The following is a 20,701-nucleotide window of genomic DNA, read 5'->3' on the forward strand; positions in this document are numbered from 1 at the left end:
GTTCCCAATCACTTCAACTTTGTTGTAATCCCACTAACAGCTGACTGTGGAATATTTAGCAGTGACTGGACTTGTGCACAGGTACCACGCTGGGACTCACTGAGCTCTTGAGAGCGACCCATTCTTTCACTAATGTTTGTAGAAGCAGTCTGCATGCCTACAGTAGGTACAGACTGGAACACCTGGATTCAATTATTTGGATGGTGAGTAAAGACTTTTGGCAGTATAGTACACGTACCCTCAATTAAATCTTTTAAAAAGTGGTACTGAAGGTTCTACAATGTTTTTTAACTTGACAAGGCCAAGGCTTATTAACGTCACATTAGTAATGATGATTGACTGCATCTGGTAATTTCTCTTCCCCAGAATAAAAAAGATTTGTTTGACAGCAGTCAGCACCGGACTGACCAACACTCAGAACAGTGGTAAAGTCCAAGGAACTCAGTGAAGCTCTAAGAAGGAGAATTGTAGATTCACAAAAGTTGGGAAGTTCACTTGATGCCATTTCTAAACAACTGCAGATTCCAAGATCATCAGTTCAAACAACTGTACATAAGTAAAAGTGATTCAGATATGTCTCACTACTTTGTCAACATCTGGAAGCAGACCCAAACTGTCACTCTTAGATGAGAGGAAATTGGTTAGGATGGTCAGGAACAACACAGGAACCACCAAGGCTCAAGCCTATCATGATCTGGAAACTGCAGGAACGTCAGCATCACTGTCCACAGAGAGGCCAGTTTTACATCACCATGGACCAAGAAAGAAGACCCTGCTCCAAAATCAAAACCTTCAAGCTCGAGTGAAATGTGCAGCTGCCCACATGGATGAGCCAAATGCCTTCTGGAAAAAAGTTTGATGGTCAGACAAGACAAAGATTGAGCTGTTTGGCCTCAATGACAAGATGTTTGTTTGAGGTGAGGCTTTCAAACCTAAGAACACTATACTAACTGTCAAAGATGGTGGTGGTAGCATCATGATCTGGGGCTGTTTTTCTGCCAAAGGTACTGGTACGTTGCACAGAGTGGATGAACTATTGAAGGAGGAGGACTAACTCCAAATTTGTCAACTTCACCTCAAATCAATAGCTAGATGCTTGAAACATTAAATCCGATTTAGTAATGGATAAAACATTCAGCTTCTGGAATGGTCTTCCCAAAGCCCCAACCTCACCCCATTGAAATTTTTTGGGTTGATGCCAGGAAAACCAACCAATTTAAATGGACTCTACCAATTCTGCAAAGAAGAGTGGTCAAATATCCAGCCATAAATGTGTCAGAAGATTGTTCATGACTACCAAATGGATCTGGGTGAGGTACAGGGTTGGAAAATTATGACAACTGTATGTGTGTCAGCAGGTATGAAGACATACGAAAGTCTGTAACTGTCTCTGTCAGTTGCTCCAGGACGAAGGGAGCAACCGCAACCTTGATGCTGTGAGGAGTCCAAACTTCAACAAACAAATTAAGATTATTGATTACTGATTACAGACATCACATCCAGTTAGGCTCAGATGAAGGAAAGTCTGTGATCAATTATCAGCTTCAAAGTGAAGCAAAAAGAGGTTCCAGCAAGAAGGTCCTGGTTAGAATCCCCCTGCTGGGTTCTCTCAGTGTGGAGCTGGCATGTTCTCCCTGGGTTTGGCTTCCTCCCACAGGCCAAAGACATGCAGGTTAACTGGAGAGTCCACATCAGTAGATGTGATGTGAGGTAGATAAATTCCAGCTCTGTATTCATGATTGGCTAAATGTGCTTTGTACTCTAAAGCACTGTAGCCTCTTTCCCACCAACAGGGTTTTATTTGAACCGTTAGGCGGGTTTTCCACTGCGGAAGCACTCGGTGCTTGGCCGAAAAATGGGTTCAACTCCGGCCCCGCAAACTAGCTGGTCTCGAACCAAGAACGCGTGATGAATTAGGTTGGGCTCTAAGGCTGAACTTGCTGCTTTGTATCAGTTCATATCACAGATAAAAGGACACAAAGTGCGTACTTGTCGTCTTGCTCTAATCGCTGTCTGTGTTTCCCTCTGTGCTGCACACAGATGCTGCAGTAGTTTGGTTTGGACCCTAAAACGTATCTGCAGCACAAGAAAGGAGAGCGTGTTCTCCCACGTTTGTGCGCTTCGGTGTCCGTGTCCAGACGAGGACCCGCCCACACTCATACGTAAAGGAGCAGTTCACAGAAACGTGGTGGAAAAGCGGGCTCGTTCTTAAGCGTTTCACCACTTCATTGAAACCAGCCCTTGCACGAGCACCGGCTCCTCGGCGGTGGGAAAGTAGCATTTGAGTGCTTAGTGAGAGTAGAAAAGGATGATGTAAATGAGCTGTTACTCAGATTGCTGATCAATCAATTCTTTGATTAGTGAGCCTTCTGACATCACTCTAAATTGACTGTATGTCTGTATACAGCTGGGACGAACTGCAACTTACTAACAGTGACCTTTGACCCTGTGTGGGCGGTGGGGGGGTGGAGCAGAGGATTGTGGTTTGTGGTGCTGCAGTTACTTCCTGCTGTTTTTATTCTCAGAGAGTTTCTAACATCTTGAAGTGTCTGCAGCAGCACTCAGCTGATTCTCTAAATAAGGAGCGCAGCTTCAACGCCTCCTTTATTGCCTCCTTTAGCAGTGGAGATGCAAGATCATCCTTCATGAAAGATTAATAGCTTCAAACCTTCAGATGAAAACAAACCATCAACATGACTGACATCCTCGGATGTGCTCAAAGTGCCTCACCTCTCTGAGCAGGTGAAGCAAAGCTTCTCTTATTCTGTTCCAGCTGTCAGAATAACTCTGAGCAGCACATTAGTGCTGCGATCAGATCTACCTGTCTTATTGATCAGTCTATTAACTGACAGCTTATTTAAGCCTTCCAGGTGTGTTACTTTCAGTCTGATTAGATTTTAAATTGCTCAGATTAGTTCATGATTATTTGTTCTTCCTGTCAGAAATATGCTGCTCAGCACCTGTCCATGTTTGTGACTGGTCGTCTGGTACAAACTCCACCCCTTTTCTGACAACACATACAAAGTCATTTTTTTTCTACGGCCAAATCAACTTCTCATCAAATCGCTGCCAATTCAGGCAGCAACCACAGACCTACAAACTCCCAGAGCAGCTCACCTGCAGGGTAACACCTGGCCTCGACTGCTTTGTTCTCACACTCCTGTTTATCTGCTGCACGTTTACAGATGGAAGGTAAACAGGAGTTTTGGTTCCTGGGGTGCTGACCTTTGACCTCTCTGCCAGCAGACACATTTCAGGTGTCTGGACACCTGGATCCATTACCCGTGGATCCAGGTGTCCTGACACAGGCTCCTTGCTTTGAGGCCATGGATCGGTTCTTCTTTAACACGTGAAGCCTCACCTGTGTGATGATCTACTTCTCACCGGTCATTAATGTCCTAATTCAGAAAATGGAATTGATATCCATGCCAGCATGGCTTCACTACCTTCAGAGCTTCTTACTCCTCCTGCTTCACCTACCATCAGGTAGCTCCACATGTCCCTAACCTCACCCTCAAATAGGCACTTCTACCACTCTAACTGCTCGTAGTGTTCAGAGAGCTGGCTTTGAGCTCTGTGGTGGACATCCTGTCACATCAGGATGTTCCAGAGAAAGGAGATGTGTAAAACTGATATGGATTAGACACTGATGGTTGGTGAGAGAATGAAACCTGATATCAAAGATAAAACAACTAAAATCTTTGTTGTCAGGTGGACGTGTCCCTGTCCAGGCACACCTGCACAGGAGGCTGGAAAGCTGAGCTCAGGTGAGTTTGAACTGTGTTTCAGAGAGTGGCGAGTGTGCTGCTGGACGATAAAACCGCAGCTTCCAGAGGATTCAGTCTGGTCCAGCAAGAAAGACTGGGCTCCTTTTGGGGCAGATGGACGCTACATGAAGACCCTGTCAGTAACTTGAATTGTTTTAAGGTGCATGTGGTGACTGAGGTGACAATGTTTTGCAGGCAGGTGAAATCCTACACCTGTCAGTTTTTGTGGTGGTGAAGGAGGCGCATGTGAGCTCCTTACTGTACAAACAGGTCTTCTCTCTGATTTATGAAGACAGCAGCAGGGTCACCACAAAGCACCGGACGCTCAGAGGGCTCCAGACTCCGCACAGCTGCTGCACAGCTGTCAGCCTCAGCTGTGAGCTACCAGCCCATAAGGGTCAGTCTGCTCTAAACTGGTTGGAAAGCCCAACATTTCACCCTGTTTCTCCCATTTTTCCCTATATCAGTGTTACGTCTGCAAGGGTGTGTGTGTGTGTCTGTTGTAATATGCTAATTTGTCTGTGCAGGTGCCTGGTTTCGATTGGTGCAGTGTGCTCCCTCCTGCGGACGATTGGCTGCGGTTGAGGGTCATGCCCTATTTAGGAGGCTGGATGGACAACGCAGGGAAGAAGAGCATCATTCGTGTCCCAAGCGTCCAACCAGCCACCATAGTAAACAAGTGTTGTGACCCAGAGTGGGTTCCTGTGTTGGTTACAGGTAGGGAGGTAAGACTGTGTCATTTCTTTTGTTTCTTTTTGGTTTAGGTCAGACGCCGGATCACGGCTCACCCTGATGTGAATCGCTCTGTGTGTTTGTGTCTATGTGAGCCAATAAAGCATTGCTGATATTTTTTTACTTTACTGTTGTGTGGCTGCTTGGGTCTTGGGGCGAATGGTGTTCTCTTATTCATGTTGCGCTCCGGGCCCCTAGACGGGTCATAACAATCAGTCATCACATCTGTTGTGTTTTGAGAATAAGTTGGAGAAACGGGCATTTCTTTCTCATTTCACAAATTTAATAAATAAAAAAATCAACAAAAATGTCAGTAACTAAAGAATCAAAGCAAAAATCACTTTTTCTTGTGATGTGTTTTTCACAGAGACCATCACTGACCACCTGCCTGCTAATGCCACCTCAGAGGAAGTCTGGATTAATGGGAAGCTGATGTCAGAGACTTCATTAAATTCATTAAATGTGGACAAAAGGTGGCACTGTCTGAGTCACTGAATCGGTCTGACAGACATCTGAAACCAGGGCGTTTGGTGTCTGAGGCGTATCTGTAAACACCTGAACGAGCCACTCTGTTTCTGACTGAAACCCGCTCGACGCCGCAGACACCCTAACCTGCTGCTGGTGTTACTGGCACCAGTGTTGGCATCTCACCGTCAGCAGACACAAACTGTCCCACGGCGGACGACACGCCCCCGCTTCCCTCCACAAACTGGACCTCAGACACGATGATGTTGTCTTCCAGCACCGAGCCGCAGCCAGTGCACACGGCGCTGCCACGCGCCTGGTCCACGTCGATGTCGGACCCCCCGCAGGTCCTGCACACCCGGGAGCTCATGGTGGAGGTCAAAGGTCAGCAGTACCTGAGGAGGAGAGACGGGTCACATGACAGTGAGTATAAAGGTTAGCACTTGAAGCGAGTCACTGCCATTTCCTGTTTGGGATGACTGTAGAATAGCTTCACTGTAAACTCGCTAACACAATAAATAACACAATTCCTCTTCTTCTTCTTTCAGCCACAGCAGATCTGCGTCCATCTTCCCCATCCCAGCATCATCCTGTCACACCAACCCTCTGCATGTCCTCCTTCACTACAATGATAAACCTTCTCTGCACTCTCTGACTGTCCCTCTGATGGACTCATTTCTAATCCATCCTGCTCACTCCCACTGAAGATCTGAGCATCTTCAGCTCTGCCTCCTGTCTTTGAGTCAGAGCCTCCATCTCCAAACCATCCATCACAGCAGGTCTCACTACCACATTTAAACCTTCCCTTTCACTCTGGCTGCTCTCCTTCTGTCACAGATCACCCCTGATATTCATCTCCACCCTGCTGCACTCTCTCCTTCACCTCTCTTTGGATGGTTGATCCCAGGTGTTTAAACTCATCCACCTTCAGCTTCACCTGTCCACCTGTCTCCCTCCCATTTACACACAGGGATTCTGTCTTCTACTGAGTTTCATTCCTATTCTCTCCAAAAATCTTATCACACTGATCGACCGATCAGGATGATCGATCACTTATACAGCAGGCACAAACAGCTTCTGAATGTTTTACGACCACATCGCGATACTAAAGCTTCGTATAAACATACGGCCGCAAACCGGACACACTAACCTGCGCAGTACCCGGGCGGGACTAAGAGCAGCACTGGGACCGAGACCCGGGCCGGTCTCCCGGTGATTCGGATTCACTCACCGACAGAACTTCCGGTCCGTTAGAAACAATTTTCCCGCCTCTCAGAACCCATGCGGTCTCGTTCTCGCCCGCTGATCGATGAATATCAGTTATTGACCACTGAGCGGTTCCTGATCACAGTTTGTTTTTTGTTTTGGTTTCCTCCTCTGGCGCGCTGAAATGACGTCATTGGACACGGGACGTGAGTTGGTGACAGGGGTGTGGAAAAAGAAAGCGTTGCAATCTGCATAAGTAAATCCTTAAACATGTACCTGTTGGCAGGTAATCAATAACTCACGTCCGGTTGTATTACGTGATAGTGATGCGATGCAATGAAACGGACCTGGTTTGACTTCCTTTGAGCATAAATCTCGCGCCCTTCCCATAGACCGAGCTGAATGGTACCACCCGACGTCTCGTGATGACGTGTGCCGTTCGGCGGGTAATTTTCGAGGCGGTGGTGCTGCTCTGAAGTAAACAAACAAACAAACAGAGAGACGGAGGGAAGCGGGAGCTCCGGGGTGATGAACTGCGAGCAGCTGCAGCTCTGCCCGCGGGTCAGCGCCGCCCTGAGGAGAGGTAACGGCAGAGTCCTTCAACGTTTACCGGTGTTGTGCCTAAAAGTGATTTCCCGTATTTGCCAGAAAAGGATTCCCTGTATTTAAGCGGCTGTAAACGTCTTGTTGACCTATAATCTGTGAAACATATGTCTGTCATATCTCTCATCAGAGCCGGCCGGAGGCATGGGGCCCACGCTCACCTACTTTTGTGATGAAACTTTTTTTTTAACATGCGTGTGTCCTGAACCCTGTGGATCAAGCGTCTGTTCAGATTATCAGAGATTGTATGGTGAACCAGAGACATGATGGCAGGCTCCTTCGCTCTGTATAGGAGACCTCACTGGGTTAAAATTAGGAAATCTTATTTGAAGTTCCTGTTTGCTTGGTTGTTTGTTTCCATACTCCCTGTGGTAACCGTCTGTGCTTTTCCTGCTGCAGTTCACATGAAGTCTGTGCAGGATGTGGTCTGTGTTTCTGGTCCAGACCTGCAGAGGCTCACCGGTCTGTCCTATTCTGATGTCCAGCAGCTGATCACAGCTGCTGCTGCCGCCTGCAGGAGGAACCCTCCAATTACAGGTCAGTGAGGAGTCCCATTGGACATACAGCGTGATATCATGGCATGTAACCTTGTGTGTGTGTGTGTTCAGCTTTGCAGCTGCAGCGTGGGATGTCTGGTGCCCGGCTCAGCCTCGGCTGTCCGGTTCTGGACCGGCTGCTGAGGGGTGGTCTGCCTGTGGGGGGCGTCACTGAGCTGGCTGGAAAGAGTGGCGCTGGCAAGACTCAGCTTGGCCTGCAGCTCTGCCTGTCAGTGCAGTACCCAGCAGAGCATGGAGGGCTGGGAGCAGGTCAGTAAATTTACCACGAGGAGTCCAGTCAGTAGTTTTGTGATGCATTCACTGATCTGCTCAATGAGTGACCTGACGTGTCACATTTTATTCTTGGCGTGTTATTGGTTTGTTTGCTGCTGTGTTTGTTCCAGGTGCGCTGTATGTCTGCACCGAGGACTCGTTTCCAATTAAGCGTCTGCACCAGCTGATCGGCGAGCAACTGGCTCTACGTTCTGATGTTCCAGTGGACCTTATAGAACGTCTCCACTTCAGCGACCACGTGTATATTGAGCACGCTGCCGACCTGGTAAGTTTGATTTCGTGACGTCAGCCAGGACAGTGTGACGACCCACTGACTTCTCCGTATGTCTGCAGGACTCCCTCCAGATGTGCCTGAACCGCCGCGCCCCCCTCCTGCTGGCTCGCGGACTAGTGCGCCTCATAGTGGTCGACTCGGTGGCAGCGCTGTTCAGGGCCGAGTTCCAGGCTGATGATTGGCTTGAGAGAAACCGACAGCTGCTCACTTTCTCCTCCACGCTGCATCGCCTGAGCCAGGAGTTCAGCACACCTGTGCTATGCATCAACCAGGTAAGGTCAGCCTGGTGCCACCAACCACATAAAATTAGCTAGGTTACACGAGCCAAGTAAGATGTCTGTGTAGGTTCTCAGTCATCCAGGTCATGGTAGTCTTAAGAGCTTGAAAAAAGAAGGCAACTGAACTTCTTTAGGTTTGTGAAGAGACGCTTCACTTCTCATCCAAGAGGCTTTTTTTTAACAAAGCAACAACAGCACAGGACAAGGACATACAACAAGGAAAACAGGATATACAAAAACAGGATAGAAATGAGATATGTATGTATATTAAAAAAATAAAAAATCCTAGCTGCCCCTGTGGGTGGTCTTTGCCCTCCAAGCTCGGGTCCTCTACCAGAGGCCTGGGAGCTTGAGGGTCCTGCGCAGTATCTTAACTGTTCCCAGCATTGCGCTCTTCTGGACAGAGATCTCGGATGTTGTTCCAGGAATCTGCTGGAGCCACTCTCCCAGTTTGGGGGTCACTGCTCCGAGTGTTCCGATTATCACGGGGACCACTGTTACCTTCATCTTCCACATCCTTTCCAGCTCCTCTCTGAGCCCTTGGTATTTTTCCAGCTTCTCGTGTTCCTTCTTCTTGATGTTCCCATCACTTGGTATTGCAACGTCTATCACCACGACCTTGTTTGTCCACCACTACGATGTTATGTGCTGGATTGTCTCAGGGGCATTTCTGCACAGCCTGCGCCTGGGGTCTTGCCTGGTGTGGTAGACCCCAGCCTCTACTGATCTTGTACTCAGAGCTTGTTCCTGTGCTGCCATGATTAGTGCCTCTGTGCTGTCTGTCAGTCCAGCTTTGGTAGATTTCTCTACATCAGCCACTTCTTCTATCTGCTGGTGGTACATGCTGTGCAAAGACCTGTCCTTCCATGATGGTTCTTCTGTTCTTTTTTTTTTTTTTAACTTTATTTACAATTTTTCACTTTACAAAAATATAACTTGTCAATAAATGCAGGAAGAAGAAGGGGAGAAAAACAAACAAAAAAAATGTACAAAAACAACAAAGAGAAAAAACAAAAAGGAAAAACCAGACAAACAGGAAGCTGCCAGTTTGTTCAATTAAATAATAAATATCTCTCCAAAAAAACACAAACAAAATAGCCACAAGAGGCAGTGGGCCAAAGTCAGCAGAGGAAACTGCTACAGATTTGAGTCATTACGTATCGTTGGTTATGCCACATTGTCTCAAAAAGAGTCTCCCAGGTATATCACTGTAATCCATCTGCAGGATGGACACCGTCTCTTTAAGCCTGAGTGTGAAGCAGGGCGCGTTAGCAGACTTCCAGTTTAGAAGGATGAGTTTTTTAGCGACCACCATTCCTAGCTGCAGAGCTCTCTGGGTGTCACGAGAAAGTCCCAAAGTCTCTTTGGAACATTGTGACTAGTTTTAATGTCTCTGGAAAAAGTTTTAGAAAGCCACTCAAAAATTGCAGTCCAGAAATTTATACAGTTTGGGGCAGAACCAAATAAGATGTGTGAGGGACCCTTCAGCAGAGCAGCATTTGTCACATTGAGGGGACACTGAAGGGAAGATGTGGTGCAGTTTTGTTTTGGAGTAGTGCAACCTTATGCATCACTTTGAACTGGATAAGTCTGTGACAGGAGTTAATATAGCAGCAGTGGGTCCAGGATATGGCCTCCCATATTTCTGCAGTGATCTCAGAAGTCTTTAGTGCAAGCTTCACGTGCAGAGGATAATGGAACAGATGATGTTAAGTAATCTAGAAACTTTGACACCAAGTTCTTGGAGTCTGGAGAGAGAGAGAGAGACATGCTCATAAAAAGAGTAGTTGGCTTAGTTTGAAAATTGGGAAACAATCCTTTACCATAATGTTTGACTTGGGTCGAAAGAAATGAGAATTTGTCAGGTTAAATTTAGAACATAACTGAGCGAATGATGCAAACTGGTCATTGATATATAAATGCAAAAATGTCCTAGTCCCTCTCTTTCTCCAAACCACAAACCCTGCAGGTAAGCCAAAATGTTGTTTGATTTCTCTACCCAGTGTCGATGAACTGGAAAATAACTAGGCAGGAAGTGATGTGATAGTGGTGGCAGAGACTTTGAAAAATGGCCATATGGGACTGTATTTGTTTCTAATGTTCATGGGGTCTTCCTGTTTCCAATACGTGAGCGCTCTTAAATTAGCTGCCCAGCAGTAGTGCTTAAAAACTGGGAGACCCAGACCACCTTCCCTTCTTAGATTTGTGTAGATGCACCTTTGATATCCTGTAAATTATATATCCCCAAACAAAAGGTAATATTACAGAGTCAAGCTTCTTGAAAAAGGACAGTTTAACACATGGCCTGGGCTCTGGAACCAGTCTCCTGGAGAGGGGCTGGACTCTGTTCCAGTCTGGAGTTGCCCCCGGTGAGTGGCAACGAGCTGTATCCCCTCGGCTTGCTGCCCGTACGTCGGCGTTTTCACCAGTAGATGAGAGGGTTGCTTCCCTGCACTTTCGGGCTGGGGAACGGGTCCTGACTGTTATTTGCGCTTATGCGCTGAATGACAGTTCAGAGTACCCACCCTTTTTGGAGTCGCTGGGTGGGGTGCTTGAGGGTGCTCAATCCAGTGACTCCATCGTCCTCTGGCAGACTTCAACGCTCACATGGGCAATGACAGTGAGACCTGGAGGAACGGCCTGCCCTATCTGAACCCGAATGGTGTTTTGTTGTTGGACTTCTGTGCAAACCACAGTTTGTCCATAATGAACACCATGTATGAAGATATGTGCATAAGTGCACTTATGCACAAGTATGTGCATAAGTGCACGTGGCACCAGGACACCCTAGGTCACAGGTCAATGATTGATTCTTCTTCTTTTTTTTTTTTTTTTTTGAATCGTATCACTATATCATATGGTCTGGACACTCGGGTGAAGAAAAGAGCTGAGCTGTCAACTGATCACCACCTGGTGGTGAGTTGGATCAGGTGGCGGGGGAGGAAGCTGGACAGACCCGGTGCACCTAAACGTGTCATGAGGGTGCGCTGGGAACGCCTGGCAGAAGCCCCAGTTTGCGAGATCTTCAACTCCCACCTGAGGACATTGAGTCCAAATGGACCATGTTCCGCACCTCCGTTGTTGAGATGTGCTGCTCAGAGCTGTGGCTGCAAGGTGGTTGGTGCCTGTCGTGGTGGTAATCCGCAAACCAGATGGTGCTCACTGGAGGTGAAGGGAGCAATCAAGTTGAAGAAGGAGACTTATTGGGCTTGGTTAGCCTGTGGGACTCTGGCGGCAGCTGAGGGTATCAAGAGGCCAAGCTTAACACGGCTCAGGCGGTGGCTGAAGTAAAAACTCGGGTGTGGGAGGAGTTTTCGGACGGCATCAAAGTGATTCTGGCAAACTGTCAGGCGGCTCAGGAGGGGAAAGCGGTGCTGCACTCACATGGTCTATAGTGCAACTAGAGTGCTGCTGACTTCAACTAAGGGTATCGTCAGGCAGAGGAAGGAATACTTTGAGGATCTCCTTAACCCCACTGTCACAAATTCTGTAGTGGAAGGAGAGTCTGGGGATGAGGGGGATGACTCACCCATCACTGGGGGTGAGGTCACTGATGTGGTTAAACAACTCCTTGGTGACAGGGGCCCTGGGGTGGACGAGATTCGCCCTGAGTTCCTGAAGGCTCTGGATGCTGTAGGGCTGTCTTGGTTGACGCACCTCTGCAGCATTGCATGGAGATCTGGGGTGGTGGTCCCCATCTTCAAGAAGGGAGACCGGAGGGTGTGCTTCAACTTTTGGGGGATCACACTCCTCAGCCCCCCCAGTAAGGTCTATGCCAGGGTGCTGGAAAGGAGGGTCCGTCCGTTGGTCGAACCTCAGATCCAGGAGGAACGATGCAGTTTTTGTCCGTGTCATGGAACGCTGGACCAGCTCTTTATCCTCTCAAGGATATGTGGGTGTGCGTGGGAGTTTGCCCAACCAGTCTACATGTGCTTCGTGGACTTGGAGAAGGCATTCAAACGCATCCCCCAGGGTAGCCTGTGGGAGGTCCTGCGGGAGTATGGGGGGTCTTGCACATTGTTGCGGGCCATTCAGTCCCTGTGCAACCGCAGTGAGAGCTTGGGCCATATAGCCAGCGATTAGTCGGACTCGTTTCCTGTGGGTGTTGGACTCCACACGGGCTGCCCTTTGTCATCGATTTCTAGGCGCAGCCAAGCGGCGGAGGGATTCTGCCTTGGTGACCTCAGAATCTCGTCTCTGCTTCTCTCTTGGATGATGTGGTCCTGCTGGCTTCATCAGGTGGTGGCCTCGAGCTTGCAGTGGAACAGTTCACAGCCGAGTGTGAAGCAGCTGGTATAAGAATCAGCACCTCTAAGTCTGAGGCCATGGTCCTCAGACAGAAAAGGGTGGAGTGCCCTCTCCATCTCAGAGATGAGTTCCTGCCCCAGGTGGAGGAGTCTGCAGTGATGCAGACGCTGCACCGGTCTGTTGTGGTGAAGAGGGAGCTGAGTGTAAAAGTAAAACTGTCGATTTACTGGTCGATCTACATTCCTACTCTCACCTATGGTCATGAGGTTTGGGTAGTGACTGAAAGAATAAGATTGCGAATACAAGCAGCAGAAATGAGCTTCCTCCAAAGGGTGGCTGGCCGCTGCCTTAGAGATAAGTTGAGAAGTGCGGCCATTCGGGAGGGGCTCAGAATAAAGCTGCTGCTCCTCCACATTGAGAGGAGCCAGTTGAGATGGCTCGGGCATCTGATTAGGATGCCTCTTGGGTGAGGTGTTCCGGGTATGTCCTACCTGGACATACCCTAAATCAGAGGAGGCCCCAGGGTAGACCCAGGACATGCTGGAGAGATTATATCTCTCAGCTGGCCTGTGAACGCCTTGGGGTCCCTTCAGATGAGCTGGTGGACATGGCTGGGGAGAGGGAAGTCTGGGCTTCTCTGCTTAGGCTTTTGCCCCGGCGACCTGAGCCCGGATAAGCAGAAAAGTATAGATGGAGGCTAGATGGATGGAATAAAAGGGCTGTGATCTAAAATTACTATATTGTGATATTAGGAATGAATCTGGAATCTAAGAGGAAATAGTCCATCCGTGTATACAATTTGTCTTCATGGGAATAGAAAAAATAATTTAATTTCAATTTTATTTATTTGGGACAATGCACATTAATAAAACAATCTATACTTTGTACAGATTGTAAATGAGCCAGATTATAGCATAATTGCTAATTTTCATCTGTACTTTACTTTATTACATTTAGCAGATGCCTTTATCCAAAGCGACTTAGAATAATATTAAAAGCCAAAACAAAATTAAACATTAAAAGAGTAAAACATTAAAAAAACAATGGCACATTAAAAATGTATGTCTATACACATAAAAAGTAACAGTTCGATCTATAGTCCCTAGACAGAAGGACAAACAACAGAAGACGTCATGAGTATACAATAACAGTGACAGACAACACATTGACAAACATTCAAACAATATACAAGTGAAAAATCGTGATCGGATAGATGTTGCAGTCTCCAAATGTCTAATACACCCATTGACTTCACCAGATTGTTAAGAGCTTGGACAGGAAGAATATTAGGTAGAGGTATAGATGACAGCCTGTCAAGATAGAGTTGAAGTCCCCTCTTACCACTATATGATGGGATAGGTCATCTGGTAATAAGTCAAACACCGTGCGAAAAAAGGCAGGATCATCTGTTTGGCCTGTAAATGTTTAGCAATCAAGAATCAAGAAGACTTTATTGTCATATATATGTAAACATATAATGAAAACATATAATGAAATTTGCGTTCCAGAACACCCATCCAAGAAATACAAAAAAACCCAGAACAAACAGGGGGGGACAGGTGTCCTGAGGTTATGCAGCTGACTCGCAGCGCTACCTTTAGCAGAACAGAAAGAGATACACTGGGATAGGTAGGTTAAAAAAAAATCATCTCGTACTGTATTCATTATAAACACCGTACGAGGTTCCAAAAAACACCTCAGCAAAAGCATATTTGCACATTTAAAGCCAGGATAGCAATATGATGGGTAAGGTCAGGTCAGGAGGGGATGCAGACGGAGACGAGAGGGTGGGGGCATTGTGGAGCCCAGATGCCAGCTCCTAGCCAAAACAGTTCGCTGATAGTGATGGAAATTCATCAGCGGCCGTGGTACACCAGATCCAGCTTCACAAATCACAGAGAGGGCTGAGGGGGAGAGTGACCATCACACATAGGCCTGGAGAGATATGATTGCCAGCCCGGCAGGGGAGCCGAATTCCTGATAATGCAGATGTTGTTTTGGAACAGGCTGCTTGTTTTTTTCCAACAGCCTTCAGTCTCACTGGGGAACCATTCAGTAATCCAATATTCCAAATTCATTAATTACTGTCCTCACCGTGCAGAACCAAACGTTATCTCCAGGTCAAGTCAAGTCAAGTCAAGTCAAGTTTATTTATAAAGCACATTTAAAACAACGACGTTGACCAAAGTGCTGTACAAGATCTGTAACCCCAAGGACTATACTAAATAAAAATAAAAATATATAAATAAATAAATAAAATAATAAAATAAAAATAAATAAATAAAAACATTAAGAACAATAAATAACATAAGAAATTTAAAAATTAAAACGTTTAAAACAAGTACCATAAAATACCATAAAACAATCATCTAAAAGGAGGTAGCACTGCAGCCAAATGCCAAGGAAAAGAAATGTGTTTTTAATAGAGATTTAAATGTGTGTATCGTCTGAGCTGTGCGGATATGGAGAGGTAGATCGTTCCATAGCTTTGGTGCTGCTGCTGCAAAAGCTCGATCACCTCTCTGTTTTAGTCTAGTTTTAGGCCTCTGTAAGAGCAGCTGGTTCGATGACCTCAGAGCTCTTACAGGGGTGTGACAGTGAAGCAGCTCAGACAGATACAAAGGTGCCAGTCCGTTTAAGGCTTTAAAAGTAAGCAATAAAATCTTAAAATCGATTCTAAAACGGACAGGGAGCCAGTGAAGGGATGACAGGACTGGGGTAATGTGTTCATGCTTTTTTAAACCGGTTAAAAGACGAGCTGCCGCATTCTGGACTACCTGCAGGCGGCGCACAGATGATTGATCTATGCCAAAGTACAGAGAATTACAGTAGTCCAGGCGGGAAGTAATAAAAGCATGAATAACTTTTTCCAGGTCCTGCTGCGGGAGATAAGGTTTTACCTTGGCAATGACTCTGAGTTGGTCAAACCCCTCTCGCCTGCAAGCACGTTCTCAGCTGGGCTACTCACCAGCTTTACGGCTCAGGTCCAAAAGGCTTTGAGTCTGAGTTTGTACGGCCCTGGACAGCCCATCCACCTGGGTCGGCAGCCTCTGCAGATGTCGAACTGCCGCCCAGATTTTCTTGATTTCCCGGTAAATCAGGTATCCTCCAAGCCCAAACAGAAAAGATACCGCTACCAAATAGCCGAATATGTAGACGTCTTCCACGTCTTCAACCTCGAGGGCCGAGAAGCACACAGGTCTCCACGAGCTCCAAGAATCGATGACGTATCCAACCGGGTCTGTTCCACTCGGACACGGAGGCTCCCCTTTCCCCGATCTCATAGTGGAAAAAATTCAATCAGTGGTGTTTAGGGCCCAGTTTGCCAGATCCATGTTGCTCTCAATCTTATTCTTATTCAGACAGTGTGTAAGAGACACTCACAGCAAGCAGCAAGCAGGAGAGATGGGGAGGGCAGGGAGAGAGAGATAGAATGCGACCGTCTCCGTCAAGAGCAGGAAGATGATGGGGTGAGAGTTTATGTCCTCTTAGAATGAGAAATCTGCCATTAGGCTCAACTGTTGCTGAGTGGAAATGAAAGGGCACAGATTTTTGAAACAGAATGGCCACACCCCTTGCTTTAGACATGAAAGGTGAGTGATGAGTGATCATTTGTGGTATTTTAACAAGGACCAGAAGTTAGGCAGTATGTGGACAGAGGCGGTTTCATAATGACACATCTTAATGTTCGCAGTTCGTCTTGCAGCAAAAACAACAATGAACAAAAAACAGAGAAAAACAGAATCCTGTCAGCTATAAACATGAACATGACCTCGAAACCGAACTTCCAAAATTGAAGCAGAGGTCCCCACATTCTTACCTAGGACTACTGGCTGAGAAAGGAAGAAAAGAAACAAACAAAAAGCACCACTACCCAGCGGCCCCTCACAGACATGTCACAAAATACAAAAATAAGGTATATAAAGTCCGTAATAGAAGCATTTATATTTTACCATATTTAGACCCTCTTCATCGTATGCTGACAAGGCTTATGTTGAAAGTTCTTGGTCTATGAAGGTTTTTGCTTCAGGTGTGCTACTGAATGTTTTTAATAGCCCTTGCTGATGTAGTTGAAGTTTAGCTGGGAAGCGTAAGGAATGTTGAATCTCCTTTTCTCTGAGCACCTGCAGCACTTCAGGGAAACTCCATCATTGCTCCATAATCTCTGCGGTGTAGTCTGGAAAGATAAAAATTCGCCGACCTCCATACTCCAACGTTGTTTCCCTAGCTGCAGAATCTTCTCCTTTTCTTATGGGAGATGCACCTGCATGATGATTGTGGAGGGTCTGGAACCTTCGGGTGGTTTAGTTTGCAGTGTGCGGTGCGCCCTGTCGATGATCACTGACTTCGAAAAGCTGTATTCAGTCAGCGCTGAGTGGCTCCGTTTCCACCTCTCACTCCTTTGCCGGACATGGTCATGTTTTACTTTATGTAGGTTCAATGGGGATGGAGTAACAAGCTCTTAAAACGTGACCTGAAGTAAAGCAGAGTCAGAAAAGGTGCTTCTCAAGCACTGAAATTTTCTACATGGCAGCCATCTTGGTTCCCTCCCTCCTTTCTTCTCTTCTTTCTCATTTTTCTGCTTCCTGAGGTATTCGCTAAGCACATGATCCTTTGTGGCCATCTTCCTGATGTATTCATCTTGTTCTTCCCATTCAGCTGACTCTTCAGGATTTGCTTCACTCTCTGCAGGTACTGTGTTTGCAGCTTTCCTAGTGGCCTCTTCTTGGTTCCCATTTGGCTTTGGGATTCCAAAGTACTTGTAGTTTTCCTCATTGTCTGCAGTCTTACCTTATGGTATTGCAATCCCCTCAGTTCTGACTACTTTCCCTCTTTTTGTTAGCATCCGACTACACTTCTGCAGTCCAAATGACATTCCAATGTCCTTGCAGTAGATCCTAGTGGTGTGGATCAGTGTCTCATTCACTCCTGGCATACAGCTTGATCCATCCATCCATGTAGAGGAGGTGGCTGATATTGGTATCCGTAGCCAGTCTTGTTGATGATCTGACTGAGGGGGTTCAGTCCTGTGCAGATCAAACATTATGATGAAACTGGCTCTCATCAGGACCGCCCCAGAAAAGGAAGACCCAGAGTTCCCTCTGCTGCACAGGATAAGTTCATCAGACCAGTGGGAATCTGTCCTTTGGTCTGAAGAGTTCAAATTTGAGATTTTTGGTTCCAGACACCATGTATAAGACACAGAAAAGGTGAGCGGATGGTTCCTACATGTGAAGTATGGAGGAGAAAGTGTGATGGTTATGGGGGTGCTTTGCTGGTAAATGGTAAACGGACTAGCTTTTATATAGTGTTTTTCTACTCTAGCTGAGCACTCAAAGCGCTTATACAACACATTTGCATTCACCCATTCACACCCATCCATACAAGCACTTCCATGTGTAACTAAGCTAAGTGCTTCCTGTCTACCATGTCATGTGATGACCCCATGAAGCTGAACAGTGAGCAAAGCTGTGATCAAAGCAAAAGGAGCCGACTTTGAAGAATCTGAAACAGTTTTAAGGTTTCTTCATGATTCTTTGTGTTCCTTCATAGTCTGGATGATTTCAGTATTAACCCTTTAATACTGAACCTGTCGCTGGTGACAGAACGTACTTCAAAGGTGCTGCCATTCGCTGACTACCAGCAAAAATTACCGTAATAACCCCAAATTGGCTGTGAAGTGCAATTTCTAAGCTTTCTGAAACCGTTTAAAATTTTCAGTAGGACAAATGGTCGTGTAATTACGATAATTCAAAGTTCGTTTGATCAGCCGCCTCAGCGGTGATACGCTCCATGATGACCAGCTGTTCATGGCAAGTAAGGGCAGTTAACGGCTGCTTCAGTGGCGATCGCTGCTGTTATAGGGTTAATTTACACTGTAGGAAAAAGAATCATAATAAAAACATTGAATGAGAAGCTGTGTCCAAACTTTTGGAGGAAGCAGAAAATAAAGCTCTGGGCTTCTTCAAAGGGACAACACCTAGACACTGGTAAAGCTATGTGGATGACACTTGGGTCCAAATCAAAGCCCAAGTAGCAGCAGGAAGTCGAAGCCTTCACTGATCAACTCAACTCAACTCAGTGGATAAAAACATTAAGTTCACCAGGGAGGATACCAGGGATCATAGGTTCCTGTTCCTGGACTGTGCTGTGCTCATGGAGGAAGACAGAAGCAGGGTTATAGTAGTTGTGGATTTTACATTACGGTTTTAATAGTTAATAGTTAAACTCGTAATAAATTCTTATCTCAAAAATATTTATCTTAAAAAATGAAAAATATGAATAAAAATATTGATCTCAAGAATAAATTGGAGTGCCCAGCAGCAGATGCAGGTCCAGCTTCTGTGCAGCAGATCACCATCAGCTCTGTGTGCTTTATGGCATCAGAACACAGAAACATTAGAAACAAACTGAAGCTCCAATACAACTTTTCAAGATTGTGTGTTTGTATGTGTGTGTCACACAGTGGTGTGGACATCCCAGTCTCAGTAACACAGTTATCAGTGCATCCTCCAGCTCACAGTGTTCCTGTGGACTTGTTTTTAGCTCCTCAGAGATGCTAGCTTGGTTAGCTGCTCACTGTTAGGCCTGGATTGGTCTGTGCCGGGTCTTTGTGGCTCCATAATTTAACACAATTACTCACTGACTTTGTAAACACTGCATTTACTGCACTTAAAGAGCAGGGAATACTTTGGAATCTGCTGCATTTCTACAGTCTCATGAAAATAAATAATAAATTGAAAATAAAATACAGAATATATAAATAAAATATAAAAATATAAATAAATTCCAATATAAATAAATACATTATAAATGAAACACAAATAATAAATAAATAGGAAGGTAACGGCAGTTATTACGCATAGTAATACCAGGAAGAAACAGGACCAAGTTATTTAGACAATTAAATTTGCTCATATGTTGGTGCGGCAGCATCCTGACACGTGCTCAGAGGTTTGGTATGAACACTGAGTCCAGTGGGTTTCCAGTGCGGTGCTAATCACACCCGCAGAGCAAATATCGGCAGGGACGTGGACCTGATTCCAGTCAGGCTGCCCCATCATAGCACAGAGCAAACAGGAAACATGTTCAGCTTCACCCTAAATCAGAATTAGTCAGTCCAACACAATTATACTGGTTATACTGGCAGCGCTGCAGAGTTTGTGTTGCAGATGGTGCAGATCCCACCGTGCAGCCAGTCTGTGTTAATCACCTTGCGGTCGTGTCCCAGTGTTTTATCTGCGGTGCGTCCCGCAGAAACAGATAAAATGCCAGGACTCTTTTTTTTTTCCCTCCTGGGTCAGTTTTTGTTTTTCAGGTGTGAACATATTTGTCCTTCTAGTTTTTCCACTTTGTTAATTCCTTCACGTCATTCCGATAGTTTCAGCAGTCTCCCTCCAGGAATTTGTGTCCTTATATTGATGCTTTGATTATTATTCCAGATTGTTTTTCTCTCACTGATAAATTCAAAAACTGCAGTGAAAAGTAGCCAGAAATTGTCGGCAGTGCTGGACAGGCCAATCAGAATCATTCTGGGCTGCGTGGGCCTGACGTGTAGTCACATTTCAGGTCAGGTTAGGTTGTAGGGTCAGAGCGGTGTCCGTAGCCACCTTGTGTGCTTCTCAGCTGGACTTTGAGGTTGGAGGTCTTTCCCCTTGAAGTGTTCCACACATTTTCCCATCATCCACAACACAATATTTCATTCATTTTCATTACTGATAATAACCTTGATTGGCATTGTTTACCAGAAGCCCACACACACAGACCAGTACCTACTCTGACTCCACCCCCCCGGAACACAGACTTGGGGTGATCGGGACCCTGCAACACGGGCAGAAAACATTCCCTCTGAGGCAGAAGGAAAACTAAAGGAACACACATGTTAAAAAAGCCCTTAAAACAGACAGAACCATGGAGAACGAGAACATCATCATCATCATCTCTTCTGCAGCAGAAACAGACAAGCATGACACAGACACAGCCACAGACACAGACACAGACACAGACACAGACACAGCCACAGCCACAGCCACAAACTGCTTCATCCCAAGGACAAAACTCCCAAACACAAGATCAGCAACATGGTGTCTGCTGTCCAGTGATGAGTGCTCGCACCAAACGGCCTCTCCACAAACACACAACATAGAAGAGACACCTCAGCTGTACATCTGCATCTGAGGGTCAAAGGTCACTCTTTGAGGATGCCAATGTTCACATTTTGGACCAGGAAGACAGACGGTTTCAAAGAGGAGTAAAAGAAGCGTCACTGTGAACAACCATCAGAGGAGGTGGATTACG

The 20,701-nt window shown here is 46.1% G+C and overlaps 2 protein-coding genes across 2 annotated transcripts in view; one reads left to right on the forward strand and one right to left on the reverse strand.

Annotated features, from left to right (window-relative positions):
- Nucleotides 1-6,344, reverse strand: part of LOC115774227 (transcription factor IIIB 90 kDa subunit-like) — a 24,383-nt gene extending 18,039 nt beyond the window's left edge. The window contains exons 1-2 of the mRNA XM_030721392.1: nucleotides 6,196-6,344; nucleotides 5,151-5,359 (exon numbers count right to left, since the gene is read on the reverse strand). Of these exons, the coding sequence (XP_030577252.1) occupies nucleotides 5,151-5,334 (184 nt within the window). The 5' untranslated portion in view covers nucleotides 5,335-5,359; nucleotides 6,196-6,344. The remainder of the gene's footprint in view (nucleotides 1-5,150; nucleotides 5,360-6,195) is intronic.
- The window catches only part of xrcc3 (X-ray repair complementing defective repair in Chinese hamster cells 3), a 24,294-nt gene continuing 9,897 nt past the window's right edge, over nucleotides 6,305-20,701 (forward strand). The window contains exons 1-6 of the mRNA XM_030721397.1: nucleotides 6,305-6,456; nucleotides 6,563-6,753; nucleotides 7,173-7,310; nucleotides 7,382-7,579; nucleotides 7,714-7,868; nucleotides 7,937-8,149. Of these exons, the coding sequence (XP_030577257.1) occupies nucleotides 6,699-6,753; nucleotides 7,173-7,310; nucleotides 7,382-7,579; nucleotides 7,714-7,868; nucleotides 7,937-8,149 (759 nt within the window). The 5' untranslated portion in view covers nucleotides 6,305-6,456; nucleotides 6,563-6,698. The remainder of the gene's footprint in view (nucleotides 6,457-6,562; nucleotides 6,754-7,172; nucleotides 7,311-7,381; nucleotides 7,580-7,713; nucleotides 7,869-7,936; nucleotides 8,150-20,701) is intronic.

The sequence above is a fragment of the Archocentrus centrarchus genome, chromosome 24, assembly GCF_007364275.1.
Source record: "Archocentrus centrarchus isolate MPI-CPG fArcCen1 chromosome 24, fArcCen1, whole genome shotgun sequence".
NCBI lineage: Eukaryota > Metazoa > Chordata > Actinopteri > Cichliformes > Cichlidae > Archocentrus > Archocentrus centrarchus.